The following is a 20422-nucleotide window of genomic DNA, read 5'->3' as shown; positions in this document are numbered from 1 at the left end:
GCAAAGTTCAAAAGGACTTTTTCTAGAAGGACTAAGACAGTAGAGGGAAACATACGCTGACTGCGGCAGGTTCTATGAGACAGGTACAAACCGTGTTGAGGAACGGGGACAACGCAACAGGTATTTGGGGGATCTGAAGTGATGCTGGTCTCTCCCAAGTTTCACATGCATATTTAAATACATGCATAGGTTGTCGAAAGGATTTTTCGAGGCTGCTAGAGGGCAAATAACAAACTTGACATTTAAACAGTTTTCCTTCTATTTGGTCCAGCACTAATGTTTAGGAACCCTAAAGCTCTGTTCTGGATCTTGTCCCTCTCCCCTTTTTCTTTTGTGAAGGATTTTTATCTGATTAAATTTCATTTATCACCCCTGCGCAGATCAGTGTAACAACTCTGGTCCTGGTTATTTCCTACCCTCAGTTTCCTGTCCTACTGCTGTCCTGCCTGTGAGAAAGGCTCAGGGGGACACAACTCCTACCTGAGCAGTAACACTTTTCACATCTACCAGCTACCACCCCGCTTTGTTGACTCTTCCCTCTGCCTGGCATCCAATCCTTCTTTTAATTTCCCCCTCACCTGCTCATGCAACACTTCCAACCTAGAACATGATCATCTTATGGCTGAAATCACTTCCACATTTTGTTTCCCTCCCTAACTTCTCCTCTTACCTCACAACCCAAGAAACCACCAGTTTCAGTCTGTCCTGCAGTCACCAAGTACCACTGTCTTTGGGCGTCACCTGGACCACATCAATGATCTTAGAATTCCTCCGGGGTTAACTGCTCACACTGGGACTTCGTCTGCCTTTGCCAAATCACTGTTCCTGCCCTTTGCTGTCCCCATCTAACTGCTTTCATCCTTTGCTGTATTAAGAAGTCCCATGTTCTCCTTTCTAGTTAAGCAAGTCAGTTATTTTCTTCTTCAACCTCTGCTTATAAAATGGATCTTACGTTACAACTGAGGGACACAGGATGGAATGCTGCCCTTTTCTTAAAAAAAAACCAAAGCAAAACCTAGAGCATCCTGCCCTCTCGCCACTCTTCTATCCCTTTATTAGATCGCTGCTTCAGGCCACAGAGAGGCAAGAAATGCCAGTGACTGCGGCAGGGAAGGCCGTCCTCGCCTGAAGTACACTGCTTCCCTTTTTTGCTTCTCTTCACACCCTTAGCTGAACAAGTTGTTTCCCTTCCTCAGAACCACCTACCTCCTAAATATTGCTTAAGACATCTTCTTCAGTGCGGCTTACCACAGTAATCCCACCTGATTCCTGTCATTCCAGTCATCTGTTAGCGCCACTGTCTCTTCCAAGTATTTATCTCCTATATGTGTTTTGGTCTTTATCCATGGTTATAATATCCTCACTGTGGCTTAACTGCAGCTAACACTGCTTTTGGTGTTCGGGTAAGGATAATTGCTGTGTACACATAAGAAGCGGGTTGCAAGACAGGAAGCCTTTGCAACAAAATCGGTGCATACAGTAGGCACTCAACACATTTATGGCCACTAGAGATCGGCCGATGTACAGAACACTTGAATTTTAGGCGTGTATAGGCTCATTTTAACAAATCAGCTTATTATATTACATCACCTGTAACAGTGCTATTCTTAAGAGCCATAATTTATACCTCTCTTAATTCTTTCAAGTGCCTTCCTCCAGGGGCATTCCCAGATCTAATTATAATGTGGTTCGTGTTCATACCACTCAGATGGAAACTCTCTCCTGCTAAATTCTGACTCTTACGTATGCATTTATATGTTAGTCTGAAAGTGAAAGTTCATTTCATGAAAATTAGAGGCAAAAGATGCATTTCCCTTAACCAGGTATCAAAAGAGGCACAGATTAGTGGCAGTTCTGTGTGTATAGCTCTGAAGGTACCATATATTCAATACTTAACACACACAGCATTCATTGTCAATCAGCCTACTGTGTGACTTACTGATTTTGAGTATATATTGTTTTTCTATAGTATAAAAATCCTTCGCAGGCAGAAACTACATCTCATATTCATTTCCCTCAGGGAAGTGAGTACCTAATAGGCACTCAAGAAATACTGATAATTCAGACTAAATGTACCGTTTCTAAAAAAGGACCTAGCTCCTAAAAGAGTAGTTTTTACCCTCTGTCATATCATGGATGCCTTTGAAAATCTGATTAAATGCACATACTTAACATCTGTATACCCAACAGAATTCCACTTGTTAGGGTGGCTTTTAGAGCCAAGTTGAGAAACTGCTCCAAAAGCCAACGCTCGGAGATGAACCCTCCCCCCTCCATGCTCACTCTCACAACCTGGACACGCTCTCCGTATTTCATACCTGGACTGTTAACAACAGATTGCAAATCAGTCAACGGGCCTCTTCCCTCTTCTCCAAATTACTATCAGAGCCATCTTTCTAACATCCTGACCAAATCATGTTTTTCAGTTCTCAGACTTACCAGAAGAAAACAAACCCTTTAGGACAGCAGACAAGGCCTGTTTTGAGCTGCCTCCTTCTCCCCTACACTTTGAGCCTCACCCCCGTTCTCATCCGCCGCTACCCTCTGTGCACGTGTGCTTCAAGGACAAGGCTTAGGGCTTTCCCAGAACCTCCTTCCTCACTGTCTGCCTCCCATTCATTCTTTAGATCACAGCTAAAGACTGTACCTTTCTGAGGAGCCTCCCCAGGTCTCATCATGCAGTGGAGAACAACTTCCGCCACCTGCATGGCTCTGTCAGAGCCCTTAGATTACATTTTAATGGTGTTTGCATGACTATCTCCCCAGCCACGTGTCTTCTCATCTTTCTGTTCTTAGGCCTGGCTTATTGTAGGAACACGAGAAATATCTGTTGAAAAAGTGAACTGGACACTGCAAAGCACAACTGTCATACAAAAACTATAGGAATCACTGGAGATCCAGCCATAAAGGCTAAAATGCATCCACATTCTGCATCCCTTTTCCCCTGCAGTGTTGGGTCTGAGGGCTAGCAAAGCCTTTTAAAGGTATGTGTAAAAGTACATACCTTTTCTAAAGCCTCTCACCTCATTAATTTATATCTGGAAATGAAGGCTTTGCCACAGTCTGGCTGCAAGCACTTGTAAGGTCGCTCCCTGGAGTGGGAATAATTGTGGATAGTGAACTTCTCCAGGGTGAGGAACGTCTTGCCACATAATTGGCAGGGGTAGGTGGCCATGGGCTTTGTCTCTCACACCTTCCTTTTCAGATGCGCTGACCAAATGCTGTGCCATTTAAGTACAAATAGAAGGACGGTGCTGAGCACATCAGCAGAGCCACAGCAGCTGACCGTCAGGCCAGGGGGGAGGCAGCGTTGTGGTCCCGGACCTGGTTCTACCCGGACATGGGCCTCTCAGTTACCACTGTCTCTGCTTCCTGCTTCCCACATCCCAGTTTCCACGCAGTCTCAGGTTGAGAGGAGCAAGTCTGAGGCATGGATGAGGTTCCAGAGCAGAAAGGCAATCGGCATCACTAGAGCTGGGGCACGTCCTGGATCACCAAACTGTGGAGAGAAGAGGAACAGTTTCCTTGCATTTCATCTGAAAACAGTGCTTCTCCTCCCCCACCAGTTCAGCATCAACTCCCCGGAATCAATGTGTTCCTTTAAATGGCTTGAATGCAGCACAACTCTCCATCCTCCTGTGTGTTTTAAGAGGTCCTTCTGCATATAAATCCACCTGTCTATGCTTCTCCTGGGTGGCAGGAGTCAAGTGCACAGTGTTTTGAACGGTAGTTGAAGCACACTTTCCCTTGTGATAGAGACAGCTATTTCCATAGAGTCAGTATTACCGACTTCAAACCATGATTTCGGGTCATTGTGAAGTTCAATCTGCCAATTCAAAAAAAAAAACAAAAAAACCTCCCCAGTGTGTTCAAGTGTTGTACTGGTACAGGAAAAAAAAAAAAAAAAAAAAAATCATCCCTGCTTGTGCAAACCATGGGCTAGTCCTCTTCACTCACTGTTGGCAAAACGTAAGTTGTTTATCACACCTGTTTAAACTTCCAGGGGATGAGCCGAAATAATCTGTATACTTATAAGTTCATTTGTTTGTGAGGTTACCGTGCAGGACTCAAGTCTACGATGTAAACAAAGTGGGAGTAAAGCTAGTTTGGTTCACTGATGTGGTGCCTTTAGAGGGGAGACAAGAGATTCCCACGGAGACAAAGGGACACCTCGGGCAGAGCTCAGAGCACATTTAGGGGTGCAGGCACCATCCTCCAGGAAACTCGTCGACTCTTCTTTTCCCCTTTCGTTTATGGGGACACTTCCTCATTCCCCAGCCCCAGCCTGGGGGACCAGCTACCTGTTGGAAGGCCACTGCTAGGAGGTGGGCTTGCCGCCTCAACCTGCCTCAAATCCCAGTTACTACCGCCCTTCCAACCCAGGCTCCTCTTCTACCAACAGACCATCATTTGGAAGCCTTAAGAGTCCAAAGCAGCATCATGAACAACACAGTAACAGCCTGGCTACCTAGAATCCTGTGCTATTCTAGACAGTTAATCCTCAGGCAGTGGACATTAACCTTTCAAGTGCCAATATTAAAAAAAAAAAAAAAAGCAGCATACATTAAACACACTGGAGTAGCTTTTGTACCCAGGCCAGCTTTTTCTGAACTTTGTCAAGTGAGCAGGGCGCTCACAGCAACCTGACCAATCACAGCAGGCCTTCAAGGTGTCTGTTCCCTGCAGTCATTCATTGATTGCCAACTCTTTTAGCGCTGCTCTTTACTGTTAAAAGTTAATTTTTACTTACCTTTGTAGTTACTTTCAGATCAGAAAGTTGGAGTCTAGCTAGATGGAATTTTACTATAATAATCGTTCAAGCATCTTTAAACATATCAGCACCTAGCACATGCAACAGAGACAAACACATTCCTTTTTTAAGGGGCAAAAATTGCAGGAAACTTCTTGTGTTCCTCATCAGCTAGCTCGGGTGTTTTTAGTGTCCGGTCAGAGTTCACAAGGAGCCGGCACCAGGCAGACACCCCTCACCATCCTGCCCCACCTGCTTGGAACCTTCAGAGCTGACGTGTGCACTTTGACCTGAAGCTTCAAGCACGGATCCAAAGCCGGGGACGCTGGCGTTCTCAGCTAGCATCTTGGCACCAAACCTCCCTTCTGATGGCGACACACACACAGCTTATTCCTCTGTGACCAAGTGTGACTTGAACTGAGCCCCTGTCCCAGCTCTGTCCAAACGCCTCTCCCCCAGCTCCTTGCTCCTGCAGCGTCTGCCAGCTCACCTCGCTGCCCGGCCTCGAGGCATCTCTACCACCCTGGCCACAAAGTAATTCCTTCCAGGAATTCCACCCTGTGTGGCCGAGTTTTTGCTGCCAGGACTCATGGTGTGTCCTACTTCTCATCCAGCCTAAGTCTGGCTATAATACTGGCCCAGCTATAAAGGCATAGAATTTGTCATCATCATTAAATATACTCATTCACTGGAAATTGCTGTGTTTTTTCCAGGTCTATTTTAAGAGATTAAAATGTACACACAATATGAAGTTCGAAATTCATTTTTTTCTTGTTCTCTTCATAGCTGAACTCAGAATAGCGCTAGTCACCCAGAAGGAGCTGGTCTGGCTTCTCACCTACATCGATCCCCTGCACGTATACTTTAAACTCATTCTCCCCAGCTCCAACAGAACTTTCTGTGACCGAAATGGATGGCTATTGAACACTCAAAATGTGATACTGAGAAACTGAAATTTTTCTTATTTAACCTTAAGTAGCCACAGGAGGCTAGTGGCTGCTGTACTGGAAGGCACAGGCACTCAGTTTCACTGTCAAAAGAGACGAAGGCAAGGCTACCCTTTCCTTCAGGCACAGCTATGCTGCTCATTTGCCCTCAGGCGTTTCCCTCAAGCACAAAAGGTATTTATGTAGATCCAGTCATTTGTTTTATGAATACAGTAGAGAGATTCCCTACTTCAAATTCCAGCTCACCCCCTTGTTAGCTGTCCTGAGTTTCAGTTTGTGTTATCTGTCTGATGCATGTAAATGAGCTGGTAGGGACAACCAACTGAAACAAGATGGATCTGAAAGTACTCTGTAATCTAAAAACACACCATACAAATACATGGTAGTATTTATAAACACTGGGATTAAAAGCAGAGACCATCAGCTGCAAACTGGCACATGGTTCTAACCACTCAGCTATGGATATAATAGAAAAGAGAGACACGTTCTCTCCTATGTATGCTTCACCAACCGTTACTCATAGTGGGAGGACCCAGTAGCCTGGATAATACACATGCTCAACACACACAGGACATAAGAGGCTGCAAGTAAAAACTGGCCTGAACTCTTTGTTTCTCAGCAGATATCAACTTTGCTCACCAACACACCAAGCATACAAAGGAAAAATAAGATTTATTCAAGGAAAAAGTATCTGCCTTTGGCATTGAATAAAGTTTTCCCAGATGCACTTTCCAGCCACTTCCCTAGATTCAGAAGTCCAACAAGCTGTAGACCTCATTACCTTTCCCTCGGGCTTTCAAAGATGGTGGGTATATAATCAAGGCGTTTTAGACACGGCCATACTGTATTTAAATGTGAGACATTTCCTCCAACTCTTTCCCCATTAAACTTCCAAAGAATAACAACAAAACATTAAGTCACGTAAGCATTTTTATACTTACTAAACTTATTGCATTAATGTCTTTGCCAAGACTGTTACCTTTCTGAGTTTTGGTCTCTGTGTTAAATACACCTAGTCCAACACTAAGTGCAAAATTGGTCCTCAAATGTTGAACTGAATTAATTTATAATAGTAAACATTCCTCAGTTTCTTCAGGAAGGCTTTTTTTAATGATGAACTCAAATTCACAACTAGTTATAACATTTCATTCACCGTAACTCTGTATTTCATTAATACGGATCTTCAAATATAAATATTTGCACTGTTTTCATGATATAATCACAAACTATTATAAACATAGTCTTCCCAACAGATTATAAATTCATTGTGGCTGAGGATCAAAGCCCAGCTATTTTTAAAAAATAAACTGTGTGGATAATACAGCATCTCCCATCACCATGTACTTGACCAGTACTGGCTGGCTGCTGCTGATTCCAATCTTTGGTTGAAACCTGATGAGCTTTCTGGCCACCACACCCTTAAAACAGACTTGTGATTAACTTTCTATTATTTGGCAAACCTCCAACAATCCTAACGGAGAACTAACAAAGGGATGGTCCTGATGATAATCAGTCAGTTCTGTAACTTGACATACAGATTGCATTTGAGTCTTAAATACGGTAATATTTCAACACCTGTCACCCTGGAAAGATAGTAAGTCTTCCCCCAAAACATCTCAGGACATAATTTTCAATCCCCTTGATTCTAAAAATACTGAGTGAGTGATACAGATCTGCCAGTATGCCAAAGAAGGCTTGTGCCATCTGCTTCATTCTGTTCATGCTGATTATTTTGGGGATGAGAGAGCATCAGATTGGAATAAGAACATATATATATGGCAACAGCCAGGAAGGACTGTGTTCCCTGAGGGCTGATGGTATACGACGGCGGAGGGAGAGGTCAGGGCACAAGTGTAGTTCCAGGACGTCCCCAGTGCTGCGTAACACAATCAGCTAATGGGAGACAAATGTTTTACAACATTCTCAAAATAAACTATGACTTCTGGCTTCTATTTCCATTGTCCCCAGTGACACGATGCAAGGCCCATTTCTGAGAGGAAACTGAATTTCCATTTTTAGTCTTGCAACATGGGAACTCTTAAGTTCTTTTCTTGACTCCATTCATCACTCCTTGTGGACAAGAAGGTTCTACTCCAAACTTTTTTCTCTCCTAGTCCTGAAACCTGGGATTGCTTTTATATGTATGTGTTAAGGCCAATTTTAAAAGGGCCTCTAATAAGGTTCTGTTTCTTCTTACACTCACAGACTATGAAAGAGCCAATCATGGAGCAGGGCAGGTGTAAATGCATTGTTTGTTTGGCTCCAGGAGGCTCCTAGAGAGGGTGCTCCCCTCAATATTTGAAGGACTCTGATAGCAAGTCTATCCTCTATGAAAAAACCATCCAGAAGCATCAGCTGGAGGAAGAAGATACTCAGAACCTCCAGGTGGTTTCTACTTCTTGTTTTTCATTATGCACATGCATTGTAAAACTTATTAGGTGTTGTATCTGAGCAAGCACGGTGTTGGAAGAGTTGGGGCTCATTATATGTCTCATCAGCGAAAGAGGAGCTCTTGGGGCTGGACTAGTAACTTGGTTGAGGATTACAGATGTGAAGCTTGATGAGTACCCTACCAGATGGCTGTGGCTGGCTTTGCAACCTTAACTGAGAACAGGGGTTCATAAGTGGGGCCCATGGCAGAGGTTCCAGGGCCCATGGCTGAGAACTTTCCAAAATTTTGTGCAAAATTAGGAAGCATGTGTATTAGAGTTCTTAAGAGAGGGACCATAGCTTTCTTCCGATTTTCTAAGGAGCTCTAGATGTAAACAGGGTAAAGGACGCTGACTTAAAGGAAAAAGGGAAAATCCCTCTTGGTGCTATCAATTCAGTTTCACTTTTCACAAAGTCACTGATATTTCCTAAGCGATGGACCATATATTTGGTGCCTCAGTCACTGCATTTTATCAGGTTAAAGTAAAAACAAGGGGGGGAGGGGGTCTATAATAATTTTCTTTGGAAATTCAAGCAATAAACAACTTCTACAAATTCCATTTCAAACGTGGGTACCGATGATAATTAATAGATTCTATCATCTAAAACAGGCCTACCTTTTGACTAGAGGGAAGGTTGCCCTCAAAATCATAGGGATTCATTTGTCAGCATCTTTAAAAATCTTTTTTTTAAGTGTGTGTGTGTGTATGTGTGTATCCTCAATAAAGTACTAAGATACTATCATTAAAATCCGTAACACCTGAGCTGACATACCACTTAGAAGAAGGCTCTTGCCTAGCATGAACTCTCAGGCTGGATCCCCAAAGCCTGTCACCCCACTATGTCTGCAGACCTCTCTCCCACAGTGGCCCAAAGGCAACCACAGCTGCAGATCCATCTACTTGGTATTTCCTTAACGTGCCACCTTCTCTCACGCTTCTGTGTTTTCCACACTATGCTATGCTCCTTCCTGGACTATCCCGCCACCCCTTGTCTACCTGGCCAACTCCTACTTTCCTTCTCACTCGCAGGCAGAGGAATGAGCTCCTTTTCCACATGGTGAGATGGTGAATCGCGGAGCCCACCAAGAAAGCAACTGGAACAGTCCAGGTGAGCCCGTAGGGGCTTGGGCTAAGGTGGTCGTGGTGGAGATAAAACAGAGCATTGAAAACCACGCCTCATTTAGAAAGGGAAGATCGGTTTGGTGAGAAACTGCTTCCACAAAGGGTTCTTCTGTGTGCCCTCCAGAACTATTTATTCAACACCGGGTAGACATCTCCACTTTAATATGTTTGAAACAATTTGCTTTCAGTGGTGGGAGGCATCGGCTGCCCGCCCCCAGTTCTGCTCTGGGGGGCGCCATGCACAGCAAGCCCCTGCCTCCCCAGCCTGCCAAGCAATCAGGTTTGCAGCCTACTGACTCTTTTAAACTGTCACCTTGAGAGGCTTTATTTTGTTAACCCAGTGACTAAGCTCTTATTTTCTTAGAAACAAGGCTGAAGATAAGCAAGAAAGCCAAAGTGAACTGTTTACCTAATACCTAGAGAGAAAATTACACCACAGCTTTAGAACATCAAATCTATGCATTAGACTTAGAAAAAATGAAAAAGGACGGGGTGCTAACCTTCTATTCACCAACAGTATGAGTAATATCTAGTTAAAGATGGTAAATTGAATAAAAGTATGTAGCCCCAGTCTCTCCTGAAACTCTACTAAAACAGTATTAATGAGATTTTTTCAAAAACACAACCTAAGATAACAGGAAAGGAGAAAACTGCAACAAACTTTTGGAAGCTGGAAAGCAGGTAAACAAGCAGTAACTGACTTAGCCGTCCTAAGAAAGCGGAATTCTAAGCCAGTAATGAAAAGCTATGAAGCAACCTGATTCACCCTGCAGAACCCATCAAAACTCTCAAAGTTGGGCACTAGGTACTTCTGGAAGTGGGGACAGAGTGGGGATAGAAACAGAGAGAGTGGTTTAAAGTCTGTCAGTGCATTCAGCCCTCTGACCCCCTCCCGAAAGAGGGTATGAGAAGGGGGTACTATGCTGAAACAGGGTGAATTAAGTAGAAGTTTGCATACTTCCCCTATTCGCCTATCAGAACAAAGGCAACCAGGCCTATTATACTCTCCAGGACAGGAGACTGAAAGAGTCTTCTCTGGGAAAGCTGACTAGCCCAAGAGAAAAGAGCTAACGACAAGGACAAATGGCAGTCCTGAAGGGTTTACCCATATTCCCCTACAAGGAAGCCCTTGTTGACAAGCCCTATCTAAGTACACAAAGCTTCCATCAGCTTTTCTATGGCTCCACTCACAAGTCAGTAGGCCTCCAAGGATCACCAGAAATCAGAAGCAAGCATCTATTAGGAAAAACCGACACAGAACAAACAGAAAAAAGCAGCTAGGATAATGAAGAAGAAAAAAGACTGTATGGAGAAAACTTCAGAAACAACTATCATTAATATCCTAGAGAGAACAGAGATATCCCGAAAGGAACCGGAGTTTAAAAACAGAAAACAACAAACAACAAGGACAGTGACAAGTGCAAGACCCCGGGGGCAGGCATTTGAGTCAAACTTGCTGGGGGAGCATCTGAGAATCTGCAATTTTAATAAACTCCCCTGATGACTCTTAGGCACCTTTATGTTTGCCAATGTGGCTTCTTTTGAGGGTCCTTGCTATTTTTACATCTTTGTTAGTCCTAATGCTCACTAGTGATTAGCACCATGAAGCAACCTTTTATAACCCAGAGACTAATTAACTGTAGACCATCCATAGGTTAAATTGTTAAAATGTTCATCATTAGACTAAGAAACAGGAAAGAGGAGATAATTTTTAAGTTAATGAGACAGTTTACTATCTTTGTCATATGAGAAAGGTGCCTATTATCACTGTTTCTTATTAAACATTTGTACTAGAAGTTGTGGTCGAAACAATAAAGCAATAAAAAGACTTAAAATTAGAATGGAATACATCTTTTGCCATTCACAGATGACTATATAGAAAACTCCAAAGAATCCACACATAGAATATGAGAATTAGAAAATCTGACAAGGTATTTAGTTACAAAAATCAAAATACAAAATCGACTGTATTTTTAAATGCCAGCAAACAGAAATATAATTTAAAATTAATTAGCCACAAAGCAAAGATAGCTAGGAATAAATCTAACCAAAGACAAACAAGATATTTGTGGAGAAACTATAAAACTATACTGAAAGACAAAAGAAAACCTAAATGAGAAATATACCATGTTCATGAATAGGGAAATACAGATAGAATTACTGTAATATTGGCAGTTCTCTTCATATTAGTATACTGATTCACTGAAGTTCTAATAAAAATTCAACAAGGTTCTTTGTTGGAACTTGACAAGATCATTCTAAAATTTTATATGGAAGAGGAAAAGTCAAGAATAGCCAAGACTTTCTCCACTCAACTGGCTTATTCTCATCATCATAAAAACAGACCAAAGAAGAAAAGGTAAAAGATAACAGATTAAAACTTTTATTTAAAAAAGCTACAGGGCTTCCCTGGTGGCGCAGTGGTTGATAGTCCACCTGCCGATGCAGGGGACACAGGTTCGTGCCCCGGTCCGGGAAGATCCCACATGCCGCGGAGCGGCTGGGCCTGTGAGCCATGGCCGCTGAGCCTGCGCGCCCGGAACCTGTGCTCTGCAGCGGGAGAGGCCATAACAGTGAGAGGCCCGCGTACCGCAAAAAAAAAAAAAAAAAGCTACAGTAATTAAGGCAGTATGATATAGGCATAGGATTAGACAAGTGGACCAATGGAGTAGAATGAATAGCCGAGAAACAGACCCACTTTTGTATGGCAACTTAATATACGACAGGGCTGGCGCTGCAATCATTGGGGAAAGAATGGACTACTTAATAATTGGTTATCCATATGGAAAATAAAGAAACTGGATTCCTACCATACATCATATAGGAAATTAATTCCAGACAGATTACAGGCTTAATGTTTAAAAAAAAAACTTTAAACCTTTAGGCAAGAACAAAAAAATAAAAAGGTATTTCACAGAAGGGGAAACCCATGTAGCCAATAAACAAATGAAAACATGTACAGTTTTATCCAGGTTAGATCTCTTGGTCCATCATTAAAATCACTTCCCATGTACATTTTAATTTTACTCTGTGGGCCTTCCCCCTTCTTGACTGGCAAAACTTCAATCCTGGTTAATTTATTTAATCCCCACCCCTATCCCTGGCACTCCTTATGCCTCCATACCCTGCCTCTTTTTTTTTTTTCCTTTGTGTCATGCACTTACCATATCTGACACTTTTTGTTTTATTTCTTAACACCCCCCCTCCCCAACTAGATTGGCAAAAATTAGAAAGGCAAAACCAAGTAATGCTCAGTGGAAGGGAAAGAGGTAGTATACAAGCCTGGAGTCAGGACAGGTACATCCTAAGACGCTCTTCCTTAAGAACTAAGATACGATGCAATTAAATGGCTCTATAAAGGCTTATGCGTGAAAAAAAGTGAAAACAATCATTGAAACTCAAGATGGATAAGAAACATGGTTGTCGAAGGAATAATCATCTCTTGCTTGGGAGATCAGGAGAGGTTTCATGGAGAAGCCAAAGTTTAAGCTGAGCCAGCAAGTTTACCTGGTGTTCAAGGGGGAGGTGGTCTATTGCAGGCCAAGGGAATGAATCAACACAGGGTACTTGAAAATAAGTACTTCAGTATGACTGGATATGGATGTAAACATGGGGGTACCATGGACAAACAGGCTGGAGAGAGACAGACCAAATCATAAAGCGCCAGTGGTGTATTGCTCTATTGCACTAGGAGAAGGTGGGCTTTTTGTTGTATTATTTTAGCAGGCTGACTAACATGTTTAGTCAAGGGTAGCCACTAACTCTGCGTTTATGTGGAGGTGGAGTGAGGTGGGGAGAGAAGTAGAAACAGGTAGAAAAATGCCAACAAAACACTGTCTCAACAGGAGTTGGAGGCATTCCTGCTGAGTGATGGAAAAGGCATAATAAGCACAGGAATCTAAGCCTCAAAGAGCCACAAAGACCAAGAGGAGGCAAACTACAAGGGGCAGGGATCCCAGAAGCCCACTACAGTAGGCGCCCCTTATCCACAGCGAATATGTTCCAAGACCCCCAGTGGATGCCTGAAACCACAGGTATTACCAAACTGTACATACACTATGTCTTTTCCTACACATGCATGCTTAGGATAAAGCTTAATTTAGAAATTAGGCACAGCCAGAGATTAACAACAAGAACAAAATAGAACAATTATTTCAAACACTATAATAAAAGTTATATGAATGTGGTTTCTCTCTCTCTCTGAAAATATCTTTTCCAAAATATCTTATTGTACAAATTTAATGCCTTTTCCGCGCCTCAACTACGCGCTCATCACGAACCGTGGCCGTAACATTTGCGGTTTGAGGTGAGACAGCGAAACTAGCACAAACTTCTCTTTCCTTCTGCACAATTTCACAGATAGAAGATTCCTTCTTACTGTAGAGCTTAGCAACCTCGACATATGATTTTTCTCCTTATTAAGTTGATAAGTTTCATCTTTTCACTTAAAGGAAGCACTTTACGGCATCTCTTTGGCTCATCCAAATTGACAGCATCACCAGTCTTGTGCTTATTAAGTAAAATAAGGGTTACTTGAACACATGCACTGTGATACCGACAGTGGGTCTGACAACTGAGCCAGCTACTAAGTGACCAACAGGCAGGATATGCTGGATGAAGGGATGACTCACGTCCCGGGTAGGATGGAACAGGCTGGCATGAGATTTCATCATGCTACTCAGAATGGTGCACAATTTAAAATTTATGAATTGTTTATTTCTGGAATTTTCCATTTAATATTTTTGCACCGAGGTTGACCGTGGGTAACTGAAACCACGGAAAGTGAAATCTCAGATAAGGAGGGACTACTGTAGTTAAATTACGACTTAGAAAATGGTAGAGGAAACAGGGGACAGTGACGGTGGAGAGGGAAAGAAATGTCAAGCCCCAGAAGAAAAACCTAGCAAAACACAGGAGTTCAGAGTTCAGTTTTAGATGTATTGAATTTAATGGTGCCTAACGGGCATTCAGGCCAACCAGGAGACTTCCACATGGAGGAGGCCCAGAGGTCATCTCCCAGACTAAATAATAGCGAATAATACCCTTGCCTGCAGGGAAGTGGTTACCATTCTGAATCTGGCTTCTGTAAGTGACTTTATAAATTACTCTGGGCTCTGTGTATGTGGGTGGCTTCAGATCATCAGGAAGGGTGCATGATCAACCTTGATCACCAGTGCCTGTCCTCCCCAAGTGGTCTGGTACAGGGGGGTGGCCTGGGCTGGGGAGGGATTTGTTTTCTTTACAGCAGGCCGCAGCTAGACTGGTCCTCCCTTAGGGGACCTAGTCTGCACTGTGGAGCCAGATGGAAGTGGGCGTGTTGTGGCATGTCCCTCTTGGAGGCTCTAAGGACAGAGAAGCCTTCTACCTCAATTCCCTCAGTTCCTCTTAGGTAAGGTACTGTAGTGACAAGTCTGTGGTGATAAAAATAAGCAAAATGAGAATTAAGTTTGCATTTTTAAAAAACTTGATAAGATGTTGCAAAATAATTTCTAGATGGTGATAATACAAAACAAGACCCTAATAGATCAAAGATCCTGTTTGGTTGCCCACTCTACGAGAAGAAGTGGGCTTTTTTTTTTTTTTTTTTTTTTTTACAGATGGGAGCCTTTTATTATTATACTGTGTTTAGCACATCGAAGATAACATGTAACTGATTTTGTCAAGACTGGCCACTCCAGGCCTACACGGAGGTGCGGAGAGAAGAAAGAGGTAGAAGCAGAGAGAGAACGCCCATAAAACTCTGTCTTGACTGCGATGGGAGGAAGCACTGGAAAAGGCAGACGCCCAGGAATAGGAGCCTCGATGAACCACAGAAGACTGAGAGAAAGCAAACTACTGACGGCAAAAGAGGACCGCTGACCAGGAGCCAGGCTCCATCACCACGGAGGCGTCATCTGAAACCATCCTGTTATGACACCACTCCCTCCCACACCTGTATGGAGCGGAAACAGGGGGCTTACACAGCTCGGGACTCCCCAGACAGGGCCAAAGCACCTCTGCGGGACCGGTCACTCGGCATAACATCCATCAGGCAGAGAGGAGGGAAGGAAACACCTTTACAGGTTCTTAAATCCTCCCCACTCCTCCTCGCCCCACCTCATACACGGTGTTCTTAGATATTAACATTTAGGAAGAAACAGACAAAGGTCTACAAGCAAGCAAAATAGGTAAGTGCATCCAGAGAGGCAAGTGTGAGGCCCAGGACTGGTTCTCGAGCTGAGATGGGACGGAATGTGTCAGGAAGACTGTTAATGAACTCTAGGTAGCATGGCAGGGGGTGGGGTGGAGCATGGACCCGAAATCCAGACAAGAGCCTTTGGTGTTAGGAGAAGATTTCCTAGTCATTAAAGTCAGCGGCAGGGACTACTCCTTTGTGACAGCTGGAAATATATCCCCCTCCCCCCTCCCAACAAATCCTCGGCTACTCGCCTTTATGCCCTTTACGATGTGTTTCTATAGCTGACAGCGGTGATCTCTTTTCCTGGAACTCTAAGAGCAGGGCACAGAGGAACCAAAACTTACCTAATTATCGGCAGGGCCTATTGTCCTAATACGGTTACCATTCTAGGGAAAAGAAAAGCCTGATTCCTTCCCAGGAAGTGTGTGAGGGCAAAGGCTCACACTGAGAAAAGAAATAAGAAAAGCTCACTAGTCACATGGGTGACGGGAAGCCAGACGCCCGAGTTAAAATCTCTTGACGGAACCTCAAAAGCTACATGAGATCGGGAAAGGATGCTCAAGACTTGGGTGGACTGTGTCATCCTTAAAAAAAACGCCTAAATAAATAGAAAAAGGGCTGAAAGTGCAGATAACAGTATGTCAGCGAAGGGTCGCTAGGGGGCTGAATTAGAGATGACTTTCTTTGTTTTTCCTCTTTGAGTATCCGTACCTTCTAAATTTTTATAATGACTACTTGGGCTGAGTTTAGGAGCGAACCAGGTGGACAAAAGGGAGTAGGTCTCCTTCAGGCAGAGGGGAGACCATGTAAAAGCACAGAGGCATGAAGCAACACAGGGCAGCATGGACCATGTGCTCTAGTTTGGCTGGAAGGCAGGTGTGAGCAGAAGAGGGACAGCAGGAGACGGGCCTGCAAAGAAGGCAGTGCCCTGAACACAAGGGCTCCGACGCGCCAGGCGGGGGGATCTGGGAGCCAGGGAAAGTGAGGGCGCCGTATCAACTGACTGCTGTCCACAAGAAAAAAGTTACACGTAATCACTAATCCCTCCCCCATGGATAACTTCATTACCCTGCGGGAACAGCAGATTTAAAAGTACTGTTCTGAAACCTCTAAATGGTTCCTTTTTTTTCCCACAAGGAGGGCCTGAGACCTAATCTGATTAACTGAATGGACACAGATGTAATTGGCAGTTTCAAAAAACAATTTACACTTTTTTTTCCAAGCTTTTTCAATGGATGAACATCCGGAACTCACTTGACTATAAACTGTGTACACAGTTCAGAGAGAAAAGTGAAATTGCTGTGCCCACTCCAAAGCTCACACCCCTTCCTCCAGAAGCAGAGGTCTGCCCACCTCTGCGGCCACATGTGTTATTCACGGGACAAAGCTACTATCCAGTGCTTGACTGAAAATCTTCTCTTGGCCTTTCCACGGCACCTCCGATAAATTCAAAGGATGCCAAGCAAACTGTTCACCCAGAAATACCTGGTTAGAAATATAAAAATATTTATCACTAGTCCTTTAAGAGGACCCCAGTTTTTCATTTTTGTCTTGGTAAGGTGACAAACATTTTATTTCATCCTGTTTCCAGTTTAAAAGGAAATGGCACTGGAGAGACAAGGCAACTTTTCCAAGTTACTGCACTGTCTTCTCTGAAAGGGAGAAAGGAATGTCAAGGAAGGGGGGGGGAGCTTAAAAAGAGTGGAACACTAGCAAGCAGGGCCTCCCCTCCTTTTCACCTTAAGTCTTTTCTCTCCCTCATTCACAGCTTTAGGTTCTTTGTTTGTTTAACAAACCATTACAATCATAGCCAGTTCAATGGGAGGAATGTGAACCTCTCTAAGTAGCTGTCCTCGCAATCCACATGTGTGGTCCATCCACAGCCCATCCGCAGGGGCTTCAATGTGCCGTCCTGTGCTCCGGTCGCCCTGGAGGCCGGGCACCTTGCTTACAATAAGCCCCAATTTCCCGCTGCCGCATGCTTGCTGCTCCTTCCCAGTAGCCTATAGCGATGCCTCATGTTGTTCCTCCTTCCCGGCTTGCCTGGCGATTGCCCTGTCCATTTTGCCTGAGCTTGTCCCGCTAAGCTCCAGAGACACACAGGGCCTGGGGTGTTCGCCACCCACTACCTGTCTTCAGCCCACAGACTCACCACCCAATACTTGGCAGTCACATTCCAGGATCTTACCAGTTGTCACGCACGGTCTTCCAATGTCAATCAGACAGTGACCAGAAGATACAAGGGCGAGACACTCCCACCCCCCACACCCACCCCTAATGAGAACTGCCAGTGCCTTTCTCAGTTCCTAGTAGATATGCTGGCCACGTTGGGATGAATTTCAATTTCTGGCCAAGAAATCAAAATATTACTTAGTAAGAATATTCTATTTCAAATGGAGCCAAAATAACCTTTAGTAAAACAATATTACATTTCAGTTGAACTCATAAAGTCCTCTCATGCTACTTTGTCTACTAATGCCCATCTGACAGCCCTGTGAGACAGGCTAGAAAGGCATCTTTATCCCCATCTAACAGATGAGGAAACTGAGGTCCAGACACCTCAGTCCTTTGCCCATAGGCACTGACTAATAAAAAGATACTGCAGGTAACACACTGTACTAAGCAAAGCCTAATGCACAGTGTTAACTTCTAAGACTGTTAGCTCCCACTAATGTCATGACTGATGACGACAGTGGTGACCAGAGGCCAAACCCGGATGTTCTGAGCTAAACCAAACACTCTCCACTCCCACCTTGCCATCCTCCCCGGCTAAGCTGTCTACACAGAAGCGGACTTCAGCAGTAGCTTTTACGGCAGTATTTCCAAAGAAAGCCTTGGAAGCTGTAGCTGGACTCCCTAGTGCAACTAGTACGTGACCAGCATCTTCCTCAGGCTTATTAGTCAACATCTTCCACAAACGGGAGGCAACCTTTACACATCTTCTTATGTACACAAGTGAGGAGTGAAGATAGGGCAGCTTTAAAGCTTCTGAACTGACGGGCGTTGTCAGCAGAAAATTCCAGAGATCTGCAGGTATTACGGGGGCTGTGTGTGGGGAAGGCAGAGGATATGAGAAGTTGCTAACTGCAGGATCTGATTCCCCGAAACACAGAGGATACTAATTTGCTTTTTAAAAAGAAAAGGTTAAAAGAATTCTGTTCTAAGGTATTTCACAGTTTGAGGGGGAAATGCAGCTCTTCTCTACCAGAGCCATTTTGAAGTGCCTTGAACCTCCTGCATGTCCTTGACCTCTTTTACTATGTGTTTACAAGCAATTACTAATAAACATGCTCAGATAGAAGTAATTTTTTAAAGCAATCATTGCTTGCGTACCTACTCGGTGACAGGAAACATCAGCTCGAAGGCAGTCAGGGAGACCTCTCAGAAGTTTGAGGCTTCAAACCTGTAAGAAGAGATCTTGCACACCTTAAGTGAACGAAGCTAGAAAAACACTCCCCCTGCCCCCCACTCCCGCTTACGTGGCAACTTGAGCTTGCTCACTTCAAGAGCACAAACACATACACAACTGCTAATGTGTGGAGGAGATTTTCTCCTGCTTTTCAGGCATTTTAATAGATGATAGATCAAGTTCAGATGTTAAAATCCTACAGTATAATACTTCAATAGACCCACCACCCTTACTTTTCAAATGTCTCAGATACACCATATGGCAAAAGTCTGTAGCATTTAGATCATCTGATATATTTAAAAGGTGTGCTGAAGTTCATAATGTTGTAACTTAAAAGGTTTTCAACGTCTCATGTAATCTTGCCCAAGAAGATCTTTAAGTATTTATATTATATCCTTTGTCCTACTTGCAACTGGATTAGAAAAACCCTCATGTTTTCCCCTGCTTTCTGCAAGTAGAAAAAAAACAACAACAACCATGAAATTGCTTACATAAAATATTCAAAATAGAACTCAGAGGAAATGGCATTTAAAAAAAACCAACAGTATTAGAATACCGTAAAACAGGTATGCAAATCTATGTAATAACAGAACCTAAAACAAATTATGAACTGAAAAAAATCAGCAATAACCAGTAGACATTCATTTTCAACAAAAGCTTCACATAAAAAGCTTCATATCTTCATATAGATTTATCAACTGTGGAGGGTGAAAAGGCTGAAGTCTCCAATTTGCATATACAATTCCGCAGTTACCAAACCTGGCTATACGTTAGAATTACCAGGGCGATCTTTTAAAAATACAGATTCCTAGGCTACAGTACAAACTAACACTGACTGACAGCATCGCTGGGGCCCTGGGAACTTATGTTTTCACCAAGTCTCCAGAAAGGTCTACAACCAGCTTCGCACCACTGATCCCTGGTGAGCATTTGGAAAAGGGTATCTCTGTTCACCAATCAATTATAAAAGTTGGCTTCTTCCAACCAAGACTATTCTAACCAGTCGACCCTCTTAGCGGGGAAGCTTTTCGGGATTCTCTTTACCAGTACAAAGGTAAATCTATTATGTAACAGCCAATTATATCTCACCTAAGCGATTTATTCACCTGGTCGCCTGTTTTCTTCTCTTAATTTGCTCAAAAAGGCTATGTCCATTTATTTTGAATCACATAAGTTATTAAACAGGAAAATTAAGTTAAAAACAGGAAAATTAAGGCCATTTTCAGACAACTAAAGTTTAAAAATAATCCACCACAATTTAGGGAAAAAACTGGAGGTGAGTAGGTTCTCTGAATCATCCAGAGTATTTGTTTTAAACGTATTCCTTGCTTTGCATGCATAAACACTTCTCAAATTATCCTCATGGTCCATCTCTCTTCTCAAAATACTCATCCTTTATCGTGGTGGTTTAATCGGGTGGTCTCCAAAGGCCTATATTAATTTTTTTTAAGGGCTGTAAAACACATTAAAGCAAGAGAGTACAATTCTTCTGGATGATTCCTCCTCCGCTCCTACCCATCTCATCAATGGACAATACCAATTTATGAATTTATGAGAAGAGGCAGAGGCTCTCTCCTGCTTCAC

At 43.3% G+C, this 20422-nt stretch overlaps 1 protein-coding gene across 2 annotated transcripts in view; it reads right to left on the bottom strand.

The window, feature by feature from the left end:
* The window catches only part of PLAGL1 (PLAG1 like zinc finger 1), a 45473-nt gene that overhangs the window by 2925 nt on the left and 22126 nt on the right, over window positions 1-20422 (bottom strand). The window contains exons 4-5 of one of the 2 annotated variants that reach the window (XM_060114792.1): window positions 18763-18832; window positions 3358-3499 (exon numbers count right to left, since the gene is read on the bottom strand). Coding sequence is in view for 1 of the 2 variants with exons in the window: in XM_060114790.1 (XP_059970773.1) it covers window positions 3024-3175 (152 nt within the window). In the remaining variant the exon portion in view is untranslated. Of the gene's footprint in view, window positions 1-3023; window positions 3500-18762; window positions 18833-20422 lie in introns of both variants that reach the window. The other variant, XM_060114790.1, reaches the window with a different exon arrangement.

Source organism: Mesoplodon densirostris, chromosome 12 (genome assembly GCF_025265405.1).
Source record: "Mesoplodon densirostris isolate mMesDen1 chromosome 12, mMesDen1 primary haplotype, whole genome shotgun sequence".
NCBI classification, from domain to species: domain Eukaryota; kingdom Metazoa; phylum Chordata; class Mammalia; order Artiodactyla; family Ziphiidae; genus Mesoplodon; species Mesoplodon densirostris.
Note: the sequence above shows the minus strand (reverse complement) of the source record. Positions and strands in the feature narration are given on the sequence as shown.